The 25180-nt window shown below is 37.6% G+C and overlaps 1 protein-coding gene across 6 annotated transcripts; it reads right to left on the bottom strand.

Moving 5' to 3' along the window:
* Positions 1-1461: 1461 nt before the first annotated feature.
* On the bottom strand, positions 1462-25180 carry LOC104594687 (SET domain-containing protein). 6 transcript variants are annotated; one of them, XR_016082901.1, is made up of 16 exons: positions 24805-25172; positions 24581-24690; positions 24159-24222; positions 23927-24037; positions 23671-23730; positions 14636-14743; positions 12470-12539; positions 10779-10819; positions 9723-9803; positions 8077-8112; positions 6407-6490; positions 4961-5094; positions 3551-3639; positions 3283-3431; positions 1842-2098; positions 1462-1647 (listed from the first exon to the last, which is right to left on the bottom strand). XR_016082901.1 is itself a non-coding variant. In XM_088899021.1 (15 exons), the coding sequence occupies exons 1-15, from the start codon at positions 24907-24909 to the stop codon at positions 1940-1942; spliced, it is 1335 nt and encodes a 444-aa protein (XP_088755147.1). In that variant the 5' UTR covers positions 24910-25173; the 3' UTR covers positions 1462-1939. The 6 variants fall into 6 exon arrangements, 5 of the variants coding, with proteins under 5 accessions (XP_088755147.1, XP_019052786.1, XP_088755146.1 ...); XM_088899021.1 differs by having other exon boundaries at positions 1462-2098; positions 3551-3634; positions 5022-5094; positions 24805-25173; XM_019197241.2 differs by having other exon boundaries at positions 1462-2098; positions 3551-3634; positions 5067-5094; positions 24805-25173.

Raw genomic sequence — 25180 nt, 5'->3', positions numbered from 1 at the left:
ATAGAAAATATGTGACATATATTAAAAATATATATATAATATACATATATTCTAAACTGAAACCGAACTGATCGGTTCGGTTAACCACATTTTACGTTTCGATCTTCTCAAATTGGTTCGATTTTTCATGGACACCCCCTACTTGGCATTAGTACTCTTTCCATGCAGTGGGAAAAATCCTCAATGTAAAAGTCAGTCAATGGGTTTTAAATTGAATGGATCATTAGGGGGATTTTTTATGTGAGGAATGTACAATAAAATTGATGTATCATTTACATTGATTTACGATGGAAAATTCTGCTAGTTAGATGCCGTTTACATCGATTTTCAATGTAAACTTGACATTGGAAACAAATGTATGAAAAAGTGGATCAGGTGTAGAATTTTACATCGATTCACTTTTAGACTAGAAACAAACACGTGTAAATATAAACCAACAGTATATATATATATATATATATTAAAGGAATGTTAAGTGGCAATTTATGAGAAATTACTATTAATCCCACAACCCACTAAATCCCACAACCCACTACTAGAAAGTTAGACACGTGGCAATTTATGAGAAATTCCTACTAAATCCCACAACTCACTACTAGGCTACAACCCCCCCCCCCCCCCCCCCACCATTCTGGAAGGCTAGACACATGGCATTTTCTGAGAAATTACTATTAAAACCCACATCCCACTACCACCATTTTCAATCTATTCTTAAAAAAAAACAAAAAACAAAAAATACAAAAGTGGTTATCCACAACCACTTCTGTCTACGTTCTATCAATCTCAATTTATCATTAATCCTCTACGTATCGTAACAAAAGAAAACTATACATATTCTAATAATTATTGAAAAGCTATTTTTTGAAATAAATATTTCTTAAAATTTTAATAATTATTTAAAATATTAATAAATTTAACATTATTGATTCTCCGTACCTAATACGGGGTCATTCACTAGTATAAACATGAAAGAACGATAAACAAATGTATGAAAAAGTGGATCAGCTGTAGAATTTTACACCGGTTCACTTTTAAACTAGAAACAAAGACGTGTAAATTATAAACCAACGGTAGAATTTTACGTTAATTTAGATTTACACCAAAAACAAACTCAGCCTAAAAAAATAAAGGAAATAGGTGGCGGAGAGAAACCCTAAATCACAGGGTTGATGGTGCTTGTACGGAGAGAAGAATCCACATCAAATGCAAATGCAAACTCAAACTCAGAGTTGCAGAAACAAAAAGGGAGAATAATCAATCAGCCCAGATCAAAATTTTATAGCCCCAAAGTACAGGGGAATGCATCGTAACCGTGAATTGATGCCAAATTTACGGGCAAGGTCTATAGGGGGAGAGGGCTAATAATAAGGGGGGCTGGAATTCAAAATTATGCATCGTGTGTATCCGTACTTCTCCGAAACAAAAACTCTCTTCAGTATCTCATTAAACAGCAGGAACCCATAACAAAAGAAACTTTGTTTTTTCTTCTTTTTCTTTGACCCATAACGATTAACGAGATTATATTAATAGATCAGAGATATATGGAAAATACAAGGATAAAAAGCAAGATAGTTTGAAGAGACAAAATGGACACCTGGCAACCCAACATGGCTCATCTCTATTCATCCCTGATCCGGCAAGGACTACCTGCTAGAAAAATAATCAACTAATAGAAAATAACGAAACAAATAAAATACAAAAAAAAAATCTCTGAACATTTTCTAGAATATTCTCTTCATCACCTCCAAGCGAGAGTAGGCATATTCCTGGGTTCATAAAAAATGCCCAGCAGCTTGGCCCCATAAGGGAGAACTTTGAAGCTAAAAGCTAGACTAACTAACCCACCCGGAATGGTACTTCTGGGCTTGCAGTCGATCTGTGGACCATTCCACCATCTTCCTCTAGCTTTTTTTCCTGAAAAGCAAATTTGTGATGTTCTTTAAGCATGATTGTTTCCTCCAGATAATGTGGCACAGTAGTTCTTCAGCCATGAAGATGCTGATCTCAAGACACGAAGCTCGCCTGTGAGGAGATCTAGGGCCATTTTCCTTCGGAGAGCAAGTACACCAACAGAGGAAGCATAAGTAGGACCCAGTGACTGTACATACACGTGATACACACAGAAACATTGGTTAACTTCATTGACCTAGAAAAACTTAGACCGTAAGCATTTTACAATTTGCATGTCAAGAAGTAACCAAAGTAGTAGTTTTTTTTTTTTATAAGTAACCAAAGTTGCAATTGATTTCAATAAATGAGCATTTCATTCTTATTGCTCAAGTCCAAATGGATATGATTAAATTTACAAAATAACAAATAAGCAATGGCTTTCAAGGTTATCAACAAAAAAGAAAAAAAGGTAAAGCAAATGGCCCATCTAAGATTTTTCTCAACATTCCACAGGTGGGATGGATTGTCAATTGTGTGCCAAATCCAGACCATCTATCTTGTAAGGAACCTTATCTTAATTGCCATGATCAAATTATAACCCCGACCCTTTTGGTAGGGAATGCTTTGAGTGCCATAATCACATGTATCATAACCCAGACCCGATTTGGTAGGGAATGCTTACCATTGGATAATAGCAGATAAAAAAACACTCGTTTTCATTTTTAATGAAAAGATTGAGACTTTTCCGACAGATGGAATCATAGGACAAGTTAAGTGCTTTGAGAGCAGCTAAAGCTCTCAGTTGCATGAATGTTTGTCAATTGCATGGGCCATCCACAAAACCATTCCGTCCAATAGCATTAAAAGGCATAATCTTGTTATTTTCAATTTGAGTGTGGTCTGAAGATCTTTTTTTTTTTTTTTTGATAAATTGTGGTCTGAAGATCTTTTTTCCTTCTCATTGGTCATTAGAGTTATTACATAGACTTGCCATGGTACACTTGGAGGGTGCAGTATAGTGGATGGTTTCTTTCTGCATTCAGAAAGAATGAATCACTCCCAAACTTTCATCCTTCTACATATAATAAAATAAGCATATGAACATTTTGAAAACTGGACAACTTGTATCAATAATTTGGCCAATTGTACCCTAAAAGGAGAAAAAGGAAAACTCTCGATAGGCCATACGTAAATCCCGTGCCCAGTTTTTTTGCCTGCTTCTCTAAGACTGCGAAAAAATTTGGGTGATTTCATTAAATCATAGTATTAGGCTACAAATTTTCTTCATCTTATATGAATTTTGAATTGGTACTAACCTTTTTTCACTTTGATAAAAATTCTGAAGGGGTTCCCATAATAAATGAACCAAGTAAACATAGGTCAAATATTTACCTCAATGGATGCACCGTACTCCTGAATCAAGTTGAAAACTTGTAAAAGTAAGAGCTTATGAGCTTCAATTTCCCTACTCCTGTTCTTTAAAGGCCGTCGAGCAAGCCTTCCGTCATTCTGTGCAGCTTCTGTGACCAATTCTTTAAGTTCTGAAGATGAAAGCTTCAATCAAGAACTTGTGTGCTTGAAAGGATATAATTTCCACATCCACCTATTCACCTAACCATGCATGCACACACACACACGATGGGAGGGAGGAAAGAAGCACCTTGAATAGAGGTAGCAGATAAAATACGAGCACATGCACGGAGCGATTGTGGAATTCCTCTCCCTTTCCCTTTAGCAGACCGAACTTCCCTATTTTAAGGTAAACATTTTCAGAAAGAATAACAAACGTGAGAATATAGATAGGAGAAATAATGTCATGCACCTTTATTCTTCTTAACATAAAAGATTTTTACTAAAAATAAAGAAAAAATGAGATCCCCCCTTCCTCTTCATCCTCTTCCCCTTCCTCCTAACCCCCTCCTCTTAAGGAGGCTTACGCCTCTTGCGTTCTTAAGGAGGCTTATGCCTCACGCCTCTAGGTAGTGGAACACCTCGCATCACGCCTCCACGTTTTAAAACACTCCAATTTTTTGGTTCATTCTCAGTCTAATTTTGGGTTTGATTGGGATAAGAGACTATGGACCCTCTGAGAGGGATGTAGAGGTTGAAAATGTCATGAGTCTGGTTCAAGTCTTAGACCGAGTGGTGTTGGATCCCTCTGAGAGGGATAAGAGACTATGGACCCTAACTCCCTCTGGGACCTTCTCTTGTGCCTCCTTCAAGTCTCCCTATTTTCAGGATCAATGGGAGTTGGGGATTCTACAAGGGCTGAGATACTGGCTGCGGTACAAGGAACATAGGTTGTCAACCAACTAGGAGTGGAAAATCTGATAGTTGAATGAAACTCTAAGGTGGTAGTGGGTTGGTTGTCGAGTCCAGAAACAGTTTTCTGGGGCTATAGGGATCTTCTTAAGAAAGTTAATTGGCTCACAAGGAATATGTCAGTCAGCTTTCAGTGGGTTAGCAGATCGGCAAATGCCATGGTTGATTCTTTGGCCAAACAAGGGGTCCCAAGGGTTGAATAATTTTGCGCTACCTTATGATTGTATTCTATTAAGAGTTTGGTTATGCTCTCACCTCTAAGGGGAAGTAACATCTCATGCCTCCTCTTAGGGTGAATGTACACTTCCTTTCTTATTAATAAAATCATTATTCATTTATCAAAAAAAAAAAAGAATGCAGATAGGATCAAAAACTTGTGGGCTGCTCCACATGTATCAAGTAGAGAAATTCCGCATTCTTGGGTCAATGGGTGCACCTTCTGATTCTGAGGCCCAAGGGTCTTCGCACTGGGTTGTCAGTGCATCTTAATGGCATTTTACTACCTTCCTTTAGTTTTGGAAGTATATGCTGCATTTTCAATCTGATGTGGCTTATTACTGTCATTATCCTTGTTAATTTAAAATTAGGTATTAACCCCTCCCTCTACTTATCTATCTTTAAAAATTTATTTAAACAATTACAAAGAAAGTCCAGTAGTGAATTTAACAACAAATGAAATCCAACTCCGTGTTGTTAATAGAAGGGTTTAACATAAATAACAGTAAAGATCTGTTAAGTTAGTACCAACTTGATTGTAAAAGAACAGTTAAAAGAGTTGAGACCATGCCCATCAGTGGGTGTTGGCATACAATATTTATGCAGAAGTTCCAATTTCATCAAATGCAGAGGATCACCTTGGGGAACACTGACACAAATTTGAACCTGACAGTAATTACAGATCATTTGTCAATATTGAGGATGTAATTTGGAGTATATAAAACAAACACTGACAACAAACTTAATTAGAAGATACAATCCAAACAAATGTAGAACATATGAAGAATACCATGTAGTGAACTAAATTAGCTAATCAATGTTGTACCGAGAAAGAAGATGTCAATGTACAGAAAATATGAGAAGGAAATAAAGATAAACCACCAACATTTATCACTTAATGCTCTCTTGTTAAGAGGTCTATAATTTTTTTCATTGAACTCTCAAAATTGAAACAGTTAATGAAAGAAACAAACACTGTGTAACCCAAGTTCTATACTGTTACATCTCTATTACCTTCAGCTAATAGATAGAACTTGTGCACTGAATATAACAGAATGGAGAAACAGGATTCATGTAGCAGACCCCATATAGTTGGGACAATACTTAGATGATGATGATGATGACGAATATAGTGTTATTTTGTACAAATAAGTGCTTGTTTCTACATTATGTAGATTTAACGTCAAGTCTAGAATCCTAATTAAGATTAGTGAAGCCATGGAATGGTGGGGACCATATGGGACTTGTAACAGACTTATGCCCTAAGTTTGACTTCCCTTACTTTTTTATGGTTTTATATTTTTCCCAATTTTCCGCATTTTTAGTCTTTTGCCATTTTTTGCAATATGCTCATTTTAATCTACTTATATTTTGAACCTCTTCATTCCACCACCAAGTTTCTTTAGCACTTTTCCATTTCCCTTTAGATTCTCCCAAGGCATCATTTGCTACTATATCCAGTTTGCCATTTCAAGCCATCATTAGCCTTTCCATCTAAATTCTATTTACTCTCTACTATCAATCTATCTCTAAATTGAGTTAAATTTTTCTCCTTCTAAATTTTCCCAAATAATTCTTGGATACCTATTTTCTTCCCCAAACTCTCTTTTGTTTCCTAATATGCACATCCACTACCACAAATGTATATTGTGTGGTCAAACTTTCCCCTGGAATAACTTTGTAATCCTTACAAATCATTGTTTAATTCTCATAGTGAGAAAAAAGATCTATTTGACTTATATTTGATCCACTTTTAAATGATATTAAGTGTTCATTCTTCTTTTTGAAAAATATGTTTAGAAGTGTCATATCAAAAGCATAATCTCTTATAATACGTGGTAATATAAAGAAAAAAAAAAGTTTAAAAAAGTCCCCCTATGAACAAAGACTGAAGAACAAGAACAGCACATGTCAAATCACCATACATGTTACATATATTTCATATCATTTTGACCATTATAAAAACATACAAACTGACCTGGTCATAAATGTTGTAAGGAAGTGTAAAACCAAAATCCATCAACAATGTAGCATTTGGAAACTTTCCATATCTTATTAGGACCTGAATGTAATAAATGCATCGAGTAAACCTCTAGTACCATGAACTACAAACTGATAAAAGCAAATAACAACAATGACAAAAACAGATAAAATTCTTTCCTAATAATCACATAAAAGCATGGCATGCACAGGTTGATAATGTTTTTATTATGAGAACCAAGAGTGAGCTACTCTTTGGATTTAGAGAGGAGACTAGAAGTAGAAGGGGGGGGGGTACTCTTTATTAGAGACTAGTTGAGCGAGGCTGTTATTGGCTCAAGGGCTCTATGGTGGAAGCAAGGTCACAAGCAACTAGGTTGAAAAGTTGTTCAGATGGGTTCCAAGGTCTGTCAACACCCTAAGTGATAGTCCAGCTACAAGAAGGGTATAGAGTGACTTGAAATCAGGGAGTGGCATGTCAGGGTAACAATTATTGTAGTTGTTTGTAGAGTGGATTGTCAGCCATAATAGCTGCTGTTTAGTCCTTCCATTGATAGGGGAGGAAGGTCATTCTCTCTTTTACAATCTTTTGAATCTGTTATGCATTAATAAATGCATTAGATATTGTTTTGGATGAAAGAAAAGGGCATGATATGCAGGACGGATAATTGTTTTGAATTTTTCTAGACTTTACAGAGTAATAAATTTGAAACTTTTGTATAGTATTTAAATTTGAAGAAATACACTATACTAACCACTTTTTCATTTATCTCCTCATATCAAGTATTGTTTGTGTGTCACAAGTTCTCTAAAGGATAAGATGTGAATTTCTTCTTGTTTTGGGCTATCGTCACTCCTGGTTGTCATTCTCAAAGACTTCTAAGGAACCCCCTTATAATTTGTTTTTGTGATGATGTTCTACCAATGTACATTCTCAGGGTACAGAATCTTATGTACAGTAATGTCAGTCCATTTTAAGCAATGACTACCATACTTTACCTTTTACAAAGAAAAATATTTTATCGAATATTATATTACTTTTATAATTCATTACAGGAAATACCCATGTACCGAAATTGAAGACAGAAAACATGAGAGCTGGATTACATCTTCGATATTGTAATGTTTGAACAGTTAAAGAGGAATCCAGTTAACCCACAAGCAAGATATTTGCAAACCGAAAGTGGGAACTAGATGCTATGGGGCCTTGGACATGCAGACCTAGATTGAGTTCTACTATTAAATGGGCCCCTTCTAGGAATTATGATTACATGGAACTTTTACTCTTTGGAGGGATGCCAATCAGGCATCCAACTTCCATGACTCTTATAATATGTGAAATTCATAAGTGCTTCCATACCCTTGCCATTCTTGCCTGTATTGTGTACTGTTGTGAAGAGACATATAGATCAAATTCTAAATCATCTATTATCAAGTTTTTTTCTGTTCAAAGAAGTCGATAGTTTTTCTGATCAAAAGAATAAAGAAATATTTCTTCAAGGTCCACCAAGTATTTTCCAATATTGCAATTTGCAGACAGAAAATACCATCCAATTTCACAACAACAAAGTGTCATTTCTGAAATAGGAAGATAAAACTGCCATTCTCAAAAACAAGGTGCTATTATTTAAAGGAGAACAAGAAATATTCAAATAAGTTGTGCCTGACCTCTTCACCAGGAGCATAATCCCGATCAGCAATAACCTGCACACACAGTAACAGTGTACAAGGGGAAGAAAATTTAGTGAAACTAGAAGTGGATGTGCCCACAATCTCTAAAAAGTCCATCCCCTATGGCATGCGAAGACATGTTAGACAATGCAATCAATTGATAAGAATTTCCATTCACATGAGAGATATTTGAAATTTCCTTATCCTGGGAGGCCGTGGATGGTTGAGACTGTCATAATATCACTCGGCAATGCTCTTAAGTAGCAATTTTATAATTTTTGGGTTGACTCCTCTAAATATAGATTTTTTCTTCTTAGTGTGTCAATGGGTTTCTTAGGACGTCTTATCATGTAGGTCCCACTTAAGACAATTCTTTTATTGAAATTGTAGGTTTGTCGCTTTTCTTTTAGCCAATTTTTAAGGACCAAAACTTTTCTCTTTTTAATAACTATCCAATGAGACCAAGATCTCATAAACCAAACATATTTTGAAAGGATTGTAATCATTTTAGTGAAAATAGACAGTGTCTCTAAGGGCTAGTGAACCCCTCTCTTACATAAATAAGTATTTGTAATGCCATCAGAAAATAGACTGATTAATTTATCCAATAATAATTGAATTTTAGATTCAAGAGTTGGTGTCCTTGAAATGCTTTCTATTTTTTCTTATTGCTTCTTCTTAGGTAAAGTCTAAACTTTATTACTCGTTTCTTGCAGTCAGATTTAATTTCTCTGTATTATTTCTTGGATCTTGGACTGTTCTTGTTATATCTTGATTTAGTTCTTGATTTCTTGCATTTTTATTGGATTTTCTTGCCTATCTTGCGATCTTCTAGAATCTCCTTGAATCTTTCTTGATTTCTTACAATTATTCCTATAAAATTCTTCTTTCTTGAAGAAATTCTTGCTTGTTGAATTTGATACCTATTTTGCTTCTGTACCATTGAATCTTGCATCCACATTTGACACTCAAGATTGTCCCGAAGGTAAAAAAAGAGGTATTCTTTTATCACTAGGATGAATAGCCCCATAGGTCCATAGCTATGATAGGGGACTCACCTTTCTTTTGAAGAGTAATAATAAAAATTTTATTAATAGAAAAAAGGTTACAAAAAGGATGTGACAAGATGTCACCTTGACAAGACACAGCAGCTAACAACTAGTCAAAATACATAATAATGACTGTTACAATTCTGGATTTCAAGTACATTCCAAAAATTCTCCCCCAAATTTGATCTACTAATCAGATCAAACTCACCAGAACCCACTCCGAGACAAAATGACCTACTGAGGCCACCAACACCTCAATATTTTGGATTTGTCTTCAAACAGTCGCCTGTTCCTCGACAAAACACTAACACCTCAGGAATGCTATTTCTCTTAATTAGGGTCATTCCCATTTCCCACAACCCTAAAGCTGCCCTAAACCTGTGTGGAAGTTACCCTATGGTTGATGCCCAAGGTCTTTATTAGTTTTTTTATTACATAATCCACAAATCATTCTAGGGGCAATTGACCAAACCCCAAAACCCAATCCTAGAAATCCCACCTCTCCCTTGTGTCACTAATACTGCTACTTTTATGTCACCAACTGATGTTAAAAAGAAGAAAGAAAAAGAAAAACTAACAACAAATAAAGCATACCTCTGAGGTTTGTTTGTCTTCATCACTTAACAGCAGTGCCTCTGAAACCCCATCATGATTCAAAAAATCCGCAAAAGGAACCTACAAGTTTTCTGTGACTTAGTAATTACTAGGCAAAAGGTCCCATCAGATGTTATCTTTTTGGATGTAGGTGGACTGTGCAACTGCAGATTGGTGGACTCTTCAACCCAACTGCCTTTAGGTGGTCTAAGAGGAGAGGAAGAGTGTTGTGGAGATATGTTAGGGATGCTTTGGCATGGACGGTTTGGGAGGAAAGAAATGGTATCATTTGGGAGGAAAGGGATGAGGCTACTTACTGTTTGGGAGTGCATTTTGAACAGTACTATCATTTGGGCCAAAGCATTGGATCTTTTTTGAGAAACTGGGAATTGGTTGCAAAATCTTCTTTGGTCAAGAACAATCCTATAGCAGATTGGAAGCCCCGTGAAGAAGGCTTTATCAAGCTAAACTTTGATGGTAGCAGCCTCAGTAATCCTGGGTCTTCTGGTATTGGAGGAGTTTTTAGAAATGCAAAGGATCAGATTGTTGCCTTTTTCTGGTCCAATTGAAGTGGGGGATGCGGTAAGTACAGAGGTTCAAGCAGTTCTACGGGAAGCACAGATTACTAGAGGGCCGAACTGTGGGAGGTTGCTAATGTGATTCTAAACTGGTAGTTGGGTGGTTGAAGGAGCCGAAGACTGTAGCTTGGTCCTTTAGGGGGGCAATGAGAAGATTCAAGTGGCTAACTTCCAACATATTAGTGAGAGTTCAATGGGAGAAGAGATCAGCTATGGGCTGGCAGACTTTCCAGCTAAGCAAGGGTGCATAGGGATCATTTATTCTGGGCTCATTTGTAATCTTGTTTTGTTTTTGAGGCTGCAGCTCGTGCCTCTTTATGGATATTTTATGTTGTATCCTCCAATAGTTCTATTTCAATCTTTAATAAAATGCTTGTTATTACTTATCAAAAAAAAAAACAGATGTTATCTTTTGCTGCCAATTGAATATATATGAAACAGCACATGAATGATAAATATACAATTACAAGAAGAATACCAGAGATAAGCCCTTTGAACTTCCCCATGCACGAGATCCAACTGGAAGGTTAGCAGATAATTAATCAAAATAAATTACTAAATCAGGATTCATTCATGCAATAAGTGCACATTAGTATCATCTCACTAACATATCTACAATAAAAACCAAATGAACAAAATACATTGCACTATGGAATTTAGGCATCACAAATTAAAAAATGGCTTTATAGTCAACTGTTAAAGGGTCAGACCTAATCACGAAAAACAGAGGAGGGACATCAATAGGAGAATACTAAATACAGATATCAAAGTTTGTCTAGTTCGTTACATCAACTGTAAGAGAAAAATGAGTGCACCAACTGAATCCAAATGCACAGCCTATATAAAACAAAACTAGTTAACTTAAGTACAGCCCCTAAGGAACAAACATAAATGGAAAAAGTTTATGATCCAATCAAACACAAATAAACAGATCCTCTGAGCTTTAAGAACTGCTATGATGAACTTTGCAATGTTAGTGTGAAACTGTGAATAATTCGATTAGCACTAGTTCAGTCCTATGTCTGAGATAAGTAAGAAGGAAGGAAGAAGAAGAAGAGAAAGAAGAGAGGAGAAGAAGAAACGGTTCGGTCTGAGAAGAGGAAAAGTCAATCCCTCTCAGCCAACCCACCTTATATTTATACTCTTTGTATTAGATTACAAAAGACAAATCTGTCCCTCATTAAGTATGGGACACACAACTTAAACCCAGAAAAAATAGACAATTCAACCTTAATTAAATAGACAAATGACCAAACTACCCTTGTACTGTCGATTCTAACAGTTAGAAAGGAGTCTACAATCTCAAGCTCTGTTAACTGGTACAAAAAGTTCAATTTTACTGTTCAGCCAAGGTATTTACCAATTACACGTTCACCAGGGTGAATATTCTCACCATGAAGAGAGGTTTCATGAGCTTGGTCTTGGCTTCTACTCAGCACCTCAAGCACAACTGACCAATTTCATTTGATGCAATTAATGAGGTTTCAGAAATGTTAGATGAGGTTCAGTGGCAAGGCCAACTTCTAAGAAAATTTATTACACTGCCCATAAAAGTGGTTCATTGAAGATTATTTGGTCAAAGACATGATTTGCAGGAGTTGACTCAAAGTTGGTCAATTGAGTTATTAAAGAATGAGGCTGCAGAAAAAGGCGGGATTCTACTAAGAACGCTTTTCAGATTTTCATTATGCAATAAAATTTGGGAGCCCATTTTCAAGAGATCTAATGAGCAATGAAATCTAATTACTTCTTTTAAATGATAACAAAGATTTTTATAGGAAACAGTAACTTTCATTAAATTAACTTAATAGTAAGAATACATTGGTTCAGTCCCTAGATTTAAGGAACCAAACTCCCAAAAGAGTTCAGTATAACAACTCAGCCCAGAATAATTCTCCCCTGTTTACCCTTGTTTGGCTAATGTATCAGATAAACCATTTACTGACCTTCTAACCCATCTAACAAGTAGACCAATCTCTCTTGAAAGTCTTCTGATCTCCCTCATGGTTAGAAAATTATTCCAAACAAAATGTAATTTATAAAGTATGACACCTTTTTGATGGATTAATGAAGTATGACATCAAAGGGAAAAGGAAAGAAAGAAAGAAAGATTTTTTTTTTTTTTGATGAAAAAGATTATTAACAATCAGGTCATATCAAATTGCTTACCTATAGCATGTGCGTGCATGAAATCTTTAAGTGTAATATCTTCAAAAAATTCTGGGAAGTGATCAAGAGCCTGGAATCATAAGAAACACAATTATTATATCAGTGTAATTAAAATTTTTCTTTTGGAAAAAGAAGTCAGCAGAGACTATAGATATTATATGGAAAATTCCCAATCCCAAGTGAAGAAGAGATGAACACTAATGTGGTGTTTGGAACCTTGGTGTTGCATCAGTGCTGCATTCCCACTTAAATTCCAGCTAGGTACCACGTAGGCATTTTGGTTTTGCCTTCCAAAAATCCTGTTTGGTTGGGCAGAATCAAGTACAAATGTTTGTACTACTCTTTGCATAGAGTTATGTGCATGGAGGTGTTGGGAAGAGCTTCAAAAAGATATTTAGTAAAGGGGCATTTCCACTCCAGGTGTCCTGTGTGGAACCTAGTGGTGCTTATGTGTTTAAAAGTGCAATAAATTATATGTATTAGATTATGTACCAAAACATCTCACTCTCCCAAATTTTGATGCAAAATATCAAGTGAAAACACTTAGACTTAAAAACGCAATGTAAGCTTAGTGATGTGATATTTCTCAAGAGACCTTTTTTCTTGCAAAGTTGAGGAAAATGTTTAATGGCATTCATCATGATTAGACAGGTTAGTTCAAAATCCTTGTTTGAACAGCAACATGATCAAAAAATAATTAATAAATAACAAGAAAGATATATTGCCTACACCCTAACTAGCAGATAAGGAGATTATGGTTTTCATGCTGACTGGATCAGACAGTACCAAACCAAATTACAATAATCAGAGAAGACTGGCCCAGCTGCCTTCCCACCACCCCCAATAGAAAAGAGCCATCCCCACCCCCTCTCTTGCTAAACTGTAGTGTTATCGGTATCACATGGACACCCCACCTTTGGAGATGTCTGACTCTCCAAAATACATGTCTGACTCAGCTATAGTGTGGACTAGGCAAATTTACCAAAATGATCACCATGTTGACTCTCCAAAATAACAAATTCTCACTTTAAATGCCTCTATGTAGTGATGATCCAACCATTTGAACTGTTCAATAGGAGACTCCGGTATTTTGTATATTCCAAATTTACACAACTTATGACCCATTGTTCATTGGATATTTTCTAGTTAACACTGAAATTAGGAAAACAATGAAAAACAATTAGTGTGGCCACATGGCAGATAGGCGAAGGCTGTGATTTTAATTCATCAATTGGAAATTGTAATTTAACTCTTTAAGTTATTACTTTCACATAGTTCTATGAGTTTTAAGAATAATATTAAAAATTGTAATATTTAATATATATATATATATATATATATATATATATATATAAGTTCAGCAAATTACATTGGTTGAAGAGTGTTGCATGGATGTGAGATTGGGAATTGGAATATGACGTGTTCATGAGTCTGACTTGGTGAATCCAAAAAACTAGGATTCTTTTACGCATCTTACATGAACAATATTTTATTATATGAGAAAATCCTTGAACACCGTCAAACAGGTTCTTGCTCAAAGAAACCCAAGGGATCCTAGTCCCTGAGGCTCATGAGGAATGGAAATAAAAAAATATGTCATTTTGATGGAGGACATGTACAGATTCCAACAACTTCTAAATCTAGTGGTGAGTTTTATAGGATATAGGTGAAGCAAGAAAAAGCTGGCTATCCACCAAACAATAGGCAGGAAATTAGGAAGAAAGAGAAGTCTTGCAGTTAGAGCTAAAACAAAGGGATAGAGCACTTAGAAGAAGAAGTTGTTTTCACTGAACTAATGTTCTCTTCATGAATAAACTCTTCTAATTTTCAATAAAAATGACTAAATTTGTATAAGGGCTCGGGCCAGCCTCTACAAAACTAATTGCTCAATTAATTTATACAGTTCAAGAAAATGTTGCATATTCTGGGAAGGGTAAAGTTGTTTCTTGATTTAGGAGATCAATATTAACATTGCAATTTCTAGAAGACTCACCAGGAAAACTTAATGATTCAGTTTACTTGAACCCTTAAGCGTTATAAAATTGGTAGAGTGATTTGTCTTATGCCTCTAAACCATCTAGGATTATGATCCACCACGATTGGGATATGGTAAACAGCATAATGAATATAAGCATTTAAGATAAAGGATAGGAGGAAATTACATACTGGTCTAACTGACAAATATTCTTTCTCAATTTGAGCTTGTTGATTGATAGTTTCCTGATAGACTGCACTTTTTTTAACCATCTCCAGATCATCCTTAGTCCAAAATATCTGGAAACATAGACTGAAAAGTTAGATATTCATTGAATATATTATTCAAAACCAATATAAAGATAATGCTCAAGGCCTAATACAGTGACATCAAGGAGCTGAACTAATAATATTGATAATGATGACAATTACAGTTATAGTTCACTGTACTTAAATCAAAGAACTGACTCATGGTCATCACCATGCCAACAGACATTTGTCAGGATGTTACAAGTTATAGCTCTCTGTGCATCAGTCTACACTGTAGTTATAGAAATGGTCCTTTCACAAGAAAAGGGAAAAAATAAGTACAAGTCAGGAATCTTGATGTCAATTTTCCTTCCTAGCTCAATGAGTAAATAAATATAAACCAGTTTCACCAAACCTATAACCACCTTTCCTCTTTCAATCTAGATGTTTCTCCCTAAATAAATTCCATCAATTTGATTAATTTCATTATTATTATTGATCCTTTTCTTGATTAGTTAATGACTTAATGCATTGCACCTCAACCATGACATTACATATAAGTTCCAGCCTACCCATAGTACTAGAAAAGATGCCACTTGGCATCTGAGACTCCTAATATTCATCTCTTCTGGTTTTTTTATAGTAAAATAAAAAGGAAATCATTAAAAGAAAAAGATAAATAAGCAATACACAACATAGTGGCCCCAGCAAAACAACAACAACAATAAAAACACCAACAAGTTCAAATGCCAAATAACCAAAAACAAAAAAAACAAAGACAACCCCCAAAGCAACACTTCTACCTTCACTCCACTCCAGGACATCCTTCTTTTGCAATGCCTTAAGAAAAACAGACCCCAAACAATTGAAACATCAGAGAATACAAAAAAGACACAAACAAGTCAAGGCACAAGCTAAGGAATCACAAAACAAAAACAGAACTCATAGCCCAACAATAAAAACCAACAAGTTCAAATGCCAAATAACCAAAAAAACAAAGACAACCCCCAAAGCAACACTTCTACCTTCACTCCACTCCAGGACATCCTTCTTTTGCAATGCCTCAAGAAAAACAGACCCAAAACAATTGAAACATCAGAGAATACAAAAAAGACACAAACAAGTCAAGGCACAAGCTAAGGAATCACCAAACAAAAACAGAACTCATAGCCCTTTAACTGCTACTTACACTAGCTTAAAACCATCCTCCCACCATAAGTATGAACTTTTTAATAAGTAAAACCTAATTTTATTAATCCTTAACTGAAAACATTACAATCAATAGAAGCATCCCTTGGAGAGGCATGAGATGCTACCTCTCCCAAGAAAATCACATATTACAATTGAGCCCAATACAAGCTATTTCTATTCACCCCTTGCTAGCTAAAGCATCATCCATTTCATTAGCCGATATTCTCACCCACTGTATCCTCACAATCAAATTTCTAGTGAGCCATTTAAATTTCTTGATCCCATCCCTAAAGCACCAAATTATAGAATCTGGTTCTGTCAACCATCCCATCACCAGTTTTGAGTTCCCTTCAATCACCAAATTTAAGAAGTTCAACTCACTGGCAATCTGTGTTCCTGTATTGCATCCAACAATTCAGCTCTGGCAAAATCGCCATTCCCACTGGGCCTGAGAATAAAGCAAATAAGCAATAACATTAACTTCTATATTTCTCATTGCCCCTTCTATACTTGATTATAAGTTTATGACCAACTTATTGAATCAATTCTTGATCTTAACAATCTTGGTACTCAGGATAGAAGAGAAAGCACCACAGCAACCAGCAAGATTCTGTTTATGGAAAACACAAATAACTAATTTTACCATCCCATTCCATGTTTCATAAACCATTGGTTCTCTTCTTATTTTCTTTTAGATTCAGTAATGATGAGAAGTTATCTGATGAACATAGTCATTTTCCAGTGGCAGTGCTCCATATTTCATCTTCTATGGTTAGTTTTAACTTTTTAATTATATGTGATATTTGAGGTAAATGCTTCTGGTGAGTTTATATGGGTAAACAATGTAAAGCACCATCAATGTCTTTGACAGTTTATTAAGGTTTAGTCAATCAAGTGCAAGTTCAATGATAAATATATGTTTTCATAATGGTGTCTAAGACTGGAAGGCTCCATAAAATTTGACCCATTCAATTCATGAAAGAGAAGAGCTTCTGTAAAGCAAACCAGTCTTATATAACCAGAATGCATATCTAAATCTTTGGAGTCAAAAAGTTGACCATTTATATGTTCATGCACCATAAATGCTACTTGGTGAAGCCCAATTGTGGCTTAAATGGTTATTAACCCCTTGGTAATTGCAATGGATTTTTATAAATGGTAAGATAAGATTTCATTGATGAACAAAGGGAGAGGTTCCCTAAATAAAATAAAATGAGCAAAGGCCCAAAAAGCTGAAAGGCACCACAAAAACAAAACAATAGTTACATCAATAAACCTTCATTGCACAACAAAAGCAGGATTACAAATAAAGACTGTTCCACAGACTAGAATACAGCTCTTCCTTAATAGCATTGAATTGTTTAAGGATCCACACCCATCTTACCAGACACTTTCTCAATTTTGCCTGTCAAAGATTCTGCTTTGACTTGACTCAAAGATTCTGCTATTATGTTCTTCTCTTATTATCCAGAATGAGATGGACAGTTAGCATCATGGGGAAAATTTTAGCAGCCAATCAGTCTAACATTTACATGGGTAAATGTAGTAGAAGGTCAAGACTGTAATCAGTCTTGAATCCTAATAGGTTTTAGGTTTGCAAAACAGAAGAAAAGTGAGAGAAAGGAGAGAGAATAGAAGAGAAACAAGATAACACAAGTTGTTGAAAGGAGGGACAGATTCTAAACTGATCTGCCGCCGCCACTCTCTTAATATTTATAGGTTATGTTTAGTACATAATGGAAAGGACACATCTGCCCTTAGTACTTACATAATAAATAAAGTAAATAAAAGCTGAAATAAATAACAACTGAATTAACAAACTGACTCAAACTGACACTACTATAACTGAAACAAATAACTACACTGCTGTCCTACGAACACAGTGGGGCCCACTGCAGTGGGGCCCACATCAGTGTTCTCTACACTCCCCCTCAAGTTGGGAGTAGATATCTATCATTCCCAACTTGGATAGGTCTGTCTCTAACTTCTTCCTTGGTACAACCTTGGTGAGGATATCCGCGAGCTGCATATTAGATGTGATGTACGAAAGACACACTTCTTGTGATGTGACCCTTTCTCGCACAAAATGTCGATCAACTTCGATATGTTTAGTTCTGTCATGCTGCACTGGGTTGTGGGCTATATTAATAGCTGCCTGATTATCACAATACAGCATTAAGGGCTTTTCATAGTCAATACCCAACTCTTCAAGTAGTGACCTCAGCCATAAGATTTCAGTCACTCCATTAGCCATTGACCTGTATTCCGCTTCAGCACTGGAGCGGGAAACAACACTCTGCTTCTTACTCCTCCAAGAGACAAGGTTACCTCCCACCAGGGCACAATATCCAGAGGTAGACCTTCTATCATCAACACTTCCAGCCCAATCGGCATCTGTATAGACTTCCACCCTCATGTGATTATTGTTCTTGAGCAATATACCTCTACCCGGGCATCTCTTCAAGTATGCTAATATTCTCTCTGCCGCAAGAAGATGAGAAGTTCTAGGGGAGTGCATGTACTGGCTAACAACACTAACTGCATAGCTGATATCCGGCCGAGTGAGGCAGAGATATAGAAGCTTTCCAACCAACCATTGGAACATAACTTTGTCTTCAAGAGGCTCCCCACCCTTTGCACTAATCTTGTGATTTTGTTCGATGGGTGTATCAGCCGACTTAACACCCAACTTTCCAGTTTCCGCCAACAGATCTAGAACATATTTTCTCTAAGAGATAAAAATCCCCTGCTTGGATCTAGCAACCTCAATACCCAAAAAGTACCGTAGTGCACCAAGGTCTTTCACCTCAAATTCTTGATGAAGGAGCTGTTTGAAGGACTCAATCTCATGACTGTCATTTCTTGTCACCACAATATCATCAACATATACTGCTAGTAGTGTCAGAGAGGACTCCACCCTCTTAATGAATAGTGTATGATCTGACTGGGCCTGTACATAACCAAACTTTCCAAGGGCTAATCTGAACCTATCAAACCAGGCTCTAGGTGACTGCTTCAAACCATACAATGCCTTGTTCAGTCGGCAAACCTTCTTACCTGTCTCTGTATCATAGAATCCAGGAGGCAACTGCATGTAAACCTCTTCTTGTAAGTCTCCATTCAGAAAGGCATTTTTAACATCCATCTGAAACAGGGGCCAAGAATGATTTGCTGCAAGGGATAACAGAACTCGGATGGTGGTCATCTTGGCTTCTGGGGCAAAGGTCTCCAAGTAGTCTATACCATAAGTCTGAGTGAACCCCTTTGCAACCAGCCGGGCTTTGTACCTTTCAATAGAGCCATCAGCATTATGCTTCACAGTGAACACCCATCTGCATCCCACCGGTTTCTTTCCTTTTGGTGGGTCAACCAGTGCCCAAGTATTATTCTTCAACAGGGCATCCATTTCGACTTGCATTGCATCTTTCCATTCTGGAACTGATAAGGCTTCTTGCACTGTTCTTGGAATAGGGACATCGGCAATGGAAGTGAGATAGGACCGGTAAGATGGTGACAGACGATCATAGGATAAGAACTGTGAGATGCTGTGAGCTGTAGAAGTGGTGCAATGTCGTTTCCCTTTGCGAATGGCAATAAGGAGATCAAGGTCATCCACAGGAGGGGAAGTGGCAACAGTGAGAGGTATCTCAGTAGGCTCTGGATCTGGAGCCGCAGAAGAAACTGGAGCTGGCCGGGACTGCCGAAGACTAGGATCAACTTGCCTGCATCGCCTGTGATAGACTCTCAACTCCGGCTCCCTCTGACCACCCTCACCACTACAACCTTCATTACCCAGTGGAATAGGTAAAGGAACAGCCCCACTTCCACTCTCACCTCTCTCCCCCTGAGGAAAGAAACTTAAAACAGCCCCACTCTCACTGCTCTCCCCCTGAGGAGAAACCCTAGGATAATAGGGTGTCTCTTCAAAGAAGGTGACATCCATGGAGACAAAACGTTTCCCTGAAACCGGATCTTAGTAGCAATAACCCTTTTGAGTTTGTGCATAACCAAGGAAAATGCATTTGGAGGCCTTAGGTTCAAACTTGGAATGATGAGGCCCGAGAAGCTGAACGAAATAGGTACAACCAAAGGTTTTAAGGGGAACAATGAACAACTCCTCGTCTGGGTATAGAAGGGAAAGGGGGGTTCTCATATCAAGGACCCGGGAAGGAACTCGATTAATGAGATAAACTACCGTGAGGATAGCATCACCCCAGAAGCGAATAGGTACATTGGAGGTAAACATAATGCTTCTAGCCACCTCCAAGATGTGCCTATTCTTCCTTTCGGCAACGCCGTTCTGCTGTGGTGTATAAGGGCAAGTGCTCTAGTGAATAACTCCATGGCTAAGAAGGTAGGAGGTCAATGGCTGAGCAAAGTATTCCATTGCATTATCAGATCTAAGGACTTTGATTTTGGTCCCAAACTGAGTGAGAACCATCTGATGGAAGTTTTGGGTCAGAGCAGGAACCTGATCCCGAGAACGCATAAGATAGACCCAAGAAAAACGGGTATGGTCATCAACAAACAGTAGAAAATATCTGTACCCACCCATAGAAGAGATATGATATGGCCCCCAAACATCAGTATGCACAATATCAAAAGAGGAATTACTCCTTTTATTACTTAAAGAATAAGAGGTTCTACAATGTTTGGCAAACTCACAACTCTCACACCTCAACTTTGATAACTCAACAAACTCAAATAAAGCAGGAAACAGACTCTTCAAAAATTTAAAAGACAAATGACCTAATCGGTTATGCTTGGCATAACCGAACTCACAGACTGGGAAACAAAAGACTTCTTATCCACTAACTCCTCCCGACGAGAACTCTCTCCAAGCAGATAGATCCCGTTCGTCTCACGGCCAGTCCCAATCACCTTCCTCGTCTCCAAATTCTAAAAAACACATCGGTCAGGGAAAAATGTTGCTGAACAGTTCATGTGTTTGGTAATACTACTAACTGAAAGCAGGTTAGTATCAAGCTTAGGAACATGCAAGATAGAAGATAAAGAGATAGTATCCGATAGCTTGATGTCCCCCTTGCCCGAAATGGGAACAAGAGAGCCATCAGCAATGGATACTCTATCTCGGCCAGAGGACAAGTGATAAGAAGTGAACAAAGATGGCAAGCTAGTCATATGGTCAGATGCACCTGAATCTATTACCCAACAGTGATCAGTATTACCTGGAGTTGAAGCATGGTAAGCTGAGGTTCGAGTACCTGAATGTGCAAATGCAGATGTGGCAGGAGCTGATGGTGACTGAGATGGCTGAGTTGAACTCCCAACTTCCTTTTCCAACTGTATGAGGGCAGCCCGAACAGCAGCTAAAGTCTCTAGGGATGTGCCTGATGAGGATGTTGAATCAGTGTTCACTGCCATATGAGCATTACCCTTCTTATTTCTTAGTTTTGCTGGGACCAAGTGAGGATGTAGCTTCCAACAAGTATCTTTTGTGTGCTTGGGTTTCTTGCAATGTTCACATACCAGATCCCGTTTATCTTCCTTCTTCCGGTCCCTTTCTGAGTCACCCCTGGCTTAGGTTTAATAGCTGTCAAGGCTGGGAAAGAGGGTTGAGGCTGCATCATGACTTTCCTCCTGGTCTCTTCACTATGCACCAGGGAGTATGCTTGAGAAAGGGTCACACTATCTCTTGTCAATATCTGTTGTCGCACAATGTCATATTCTGAATTCAAACCAGCCAGAAACTCAAATACCCTATTCGTCTCAACTTGCTTTCTGTGAGTTTGTGCATCTTTGAGACTCTCCCACTCAAGGGTCTCTAGATGGTCAATCTCATGCCACAAGGATTTCAAGGTAGAGAAGTAGACAGAAACTGGCTTCTCTCCTTGTTTAAGGTTGTTCACCTCACACTTCAGTTCATAGGCTTTGGCAACATTAAGGGGTTGGGAATAGGTTTCTTTCACAACATCCCATATCTCTTTGGCTGTCTTTGCCCACAAGTAATTTCGGCTGATATGTGGTTGCATAGAATTACACAGCCATGCCATAACCAAATAGTTCTCTTGAACCCACTTGGTGTATGTTGGGTCCTCCTTGGAAGGTTCAGTCACATCTCCCAAGAGGTAACCCAGTTTTCCCCTTCCTCCAATAGCCATCATGGTTGACTGAGCCCACTCCAAATAATTTGACCCATCAAATCTCATAGTTGTAATCTGAAACCCGGTTTTAGATACACTACCATAACTGTGGTTTCCAAAACTACTTTCTCCCTGACCCTTAAACTCCATCTTTGATCAAGATTCAGTGGCTACAAACTGTTAGAGCCACTATACCAGAAAACAGAGTCAAATAAGCAAGTCTGGAATCTGATCTGAAACCAACACAAATCTGATCTGATCTGATCCAATCTGAAACCAACCCAAATCTGATCTGAAATCAATCGCCTATCACAGTATATGCAAGAAATCAACTCAAATCTGATAATCAATTGGCATGCACAGTACCAGGCAGCCTATCAATCTGAGATGCTATTTTCTGAAATCACTACTGTGGGGCCCACTGCTGCGAGAGCAAAATTAGGGTTTCAACTATAGGTCTGAAGTAAGTGCTCAGCTGCACTCTCCAAGAAGTCCGCACAAGTGGGACTTGTCGTAGGGCAATATGAAACCCTAAAAATTAATCACCTTTAAAGAGGGGGGTTCGGCCCAACAGTCAAACCCTAGAAACAAACTTAAACACAGTTCGGCAAGCCAAACCCTAGAAACAAACTTGAACACAGTTCGGCCCCTCTTTCTAGATAGGTCCAACCTATCTTGACTGATTGCAGTCTCTGAAACTCAGTAAGAAAAACTTACTTATGTACGTTGGTTTACTGTCTTCTAGGGTTACCTGAACCCTAACCTTCGCTGCCTCTTCCTGATTACCAACTCTCTGCAAGCCGCGGCAAGTCTTCAACTGCTGCGAACCTCTTCTGGTAATCTCCAAGATTCAGCCACCGAAAACTTCTTCAAAGCTTCCAGCCCTAGCTAGTCCTCATGTGGTCGGATAGACTAGACACACATGAGAAGCCCTAGATAGGCTCTGATACCAAGTAGAAGATCAAGACTGTAATCAGTCTTGAATCCTAATAGGTTTTAGGTTTGCAAAACAGAAGAAAAGTGAGAGAAAGGAGAGAGAATAGAAGAGAAACAAGATAACACAAGTTGTTGAAAGGAGGGACAGATTCTAAACTGATCTGCCGCCGCCACTCTCTTAATATTTATAGGTTATGTTTAGTACATAATGGAAAGGACACATCTGCCCTTAGTACTTACATAATAAATAAAGTAAATAAAAGCTGAAATAAATAACAACTGAATTAACAAACTGACTCAAACTGACACTACTATAACTGAAACAAATAACTACACTGCTGTCCTACGAACACAGTGGGGACCACTGCAGTGGGGCCCACATCAGTGTTCTCTACAAATGTCTTAGTGGCTATTAGCAAGTGAATAAATGCACTTCATCAATTACTAACTCATAAATCACAGTACTTTGCAGGTGCTGCTCTGTTGGTTTTTGTTATAGGAAGGTATATGCAATATGTATCCATTTATCATAAGATTATGCAGCTTTGTCCTTCTAAATGTGAACAACTTAATGCACAGAAATGCACTTTCACTGGTAGATATACAATCAATATAAGAAGAAAATACAGTTCTTTTTTTCCTTTAGAAGCCCTATTATATAACTACCACTGGTTAGGAAATTCGGAGTTCCATTTAAGTTTGTTTGCAAGATAACTTCATATCCCTTTATACCAAAAGATAATTTACCGTGCTATGCATCTCTCCAACTCGTGGAAGACTGTTGATATATGGGGCCCATTCAGAGTCCTGTATGAAACCCAAAAAAATAATGAACTGCTCAGATATTTCATAATTCTCCAGCATTCCAGTTTTCTCCAAAACAAGACATAGCCTAACGTACAAAGACACTTCTGAAGATGTGCATCATGTACCCACCAATCATTAAGCTTATCAGATACCTATACAGTATAGAAAAACAAAACTAGTAAATGATTCATCATACCTGACCCATCTTCTTCTCGACTAAAATGACAATAGAAAGCCGTGCAGTATTTCCGATGTCCTTGCCTAAGAAAGAATTTATTTCTGGAAGTACATTGTCCGGTGTTATTTGCTGCATGAACAAGTCGAGGAAAAATAACAAGATCCCCATCAGATGAAAACATTAGCAAGATCACCGGTCTAATGCAATGCACATGAAAATAATTTTGCAGATTTAACTGATGATAGCATACAACGTTGAAAGGAACTTTCAATATGCAGTCTCCAGCTTGTATGAACTCCGATGCAAACAGTGACCTGCGCATTTGGATCACAAATTCTTCAAGAAGGCTGACATGAGGTTTATAGAGAATGTTTGAATACAAGCACGAAGCTATTATTTACTGTTTATAATTAAGCAGTCACTCCAGACAAATATGCAATCAATGAAAGGTAATAGTTGATGTAGAGTTGTGGGCAACTCAACTGAATTAACTCATCCTTAATCCCAACTATTGGAGTAGACTACACGAACCCCTTGAATTTGTTTAGTAAGAAATTTATTCAGATTTATTCGGAGTATAGTTTGAAGCAACTCCCAGATCGAAAAAGATAAAAATAGTAAAAAGTAGCTTGCACTTCAGAGCTTTTTGAACGGTAAAGAAAATAACAAAACCTTCCATATACAGAGCTCCCAATTGAAAGAATTGACGAAATTTCGGTTCCTGATTTTCGCCGTAGCCACGGCAAAAAGTCCTTGCACTCGTCTTGCAAGCACGGTATAACCTGAAAACGACGATATGTTCTGAGTTTCTCGACTGCAAAGTCCAAACACATACAATATAAAGCAATCAAGGATAAACGGGCGGAAGCAGAGCTAAAAGCTTGTCGTAATAGAACCTTAGAGTACGATACAGAGCTTTGGAGTTTGAAGCGGAGGTGTGAGGAGTGTAGAAAATGAGGGCCCTGAAACCAGGCGCCGGTGGTGTGAATCCCTATTCGCATATCTTTTTCCTCTTGATATCCCTGAAAACTTACAGAACCAGTGCGTGTATCTTTTCAAGTTGCAACGGTCAATGCTATAGCAGAGAAATGTTCGGTGCCAGTGTAACATATAGCCTTTACCTTTGCCTTCATAGCCTCAGAGCAGAAAAACACATTACGATGAAGAGGTGAATGAACAACAGAAAAACCCACCGTACCGTTCACTTCACTCTAATCTTAGCTCCACCGTACAGTTGAGGTACGTGCCAACTCGCAATTAATGTTAGTGGAA

Source organism: Nelumbo nucifera, chromosome 2, assembly GCF_055504915.1.
Source record: "Nelumbo nucifera cultivar China Antique chromosome 2, China Antique-T2T, whole genome shotgun sequence".
In the NCBI taxonomy this organism is placed as follows: Eukaryota; Viridiplantae; Streptophyta; class Magnoliopsida; order Proteales; family Nelumbonaceae; genus Nelumbo; species Nelumbo nucifera.
The sequence above is the reverse complement of the archived record's forward strand: the minus strand, read 5'-3'. Positions and strand labels throughout refer to the sequence as shown.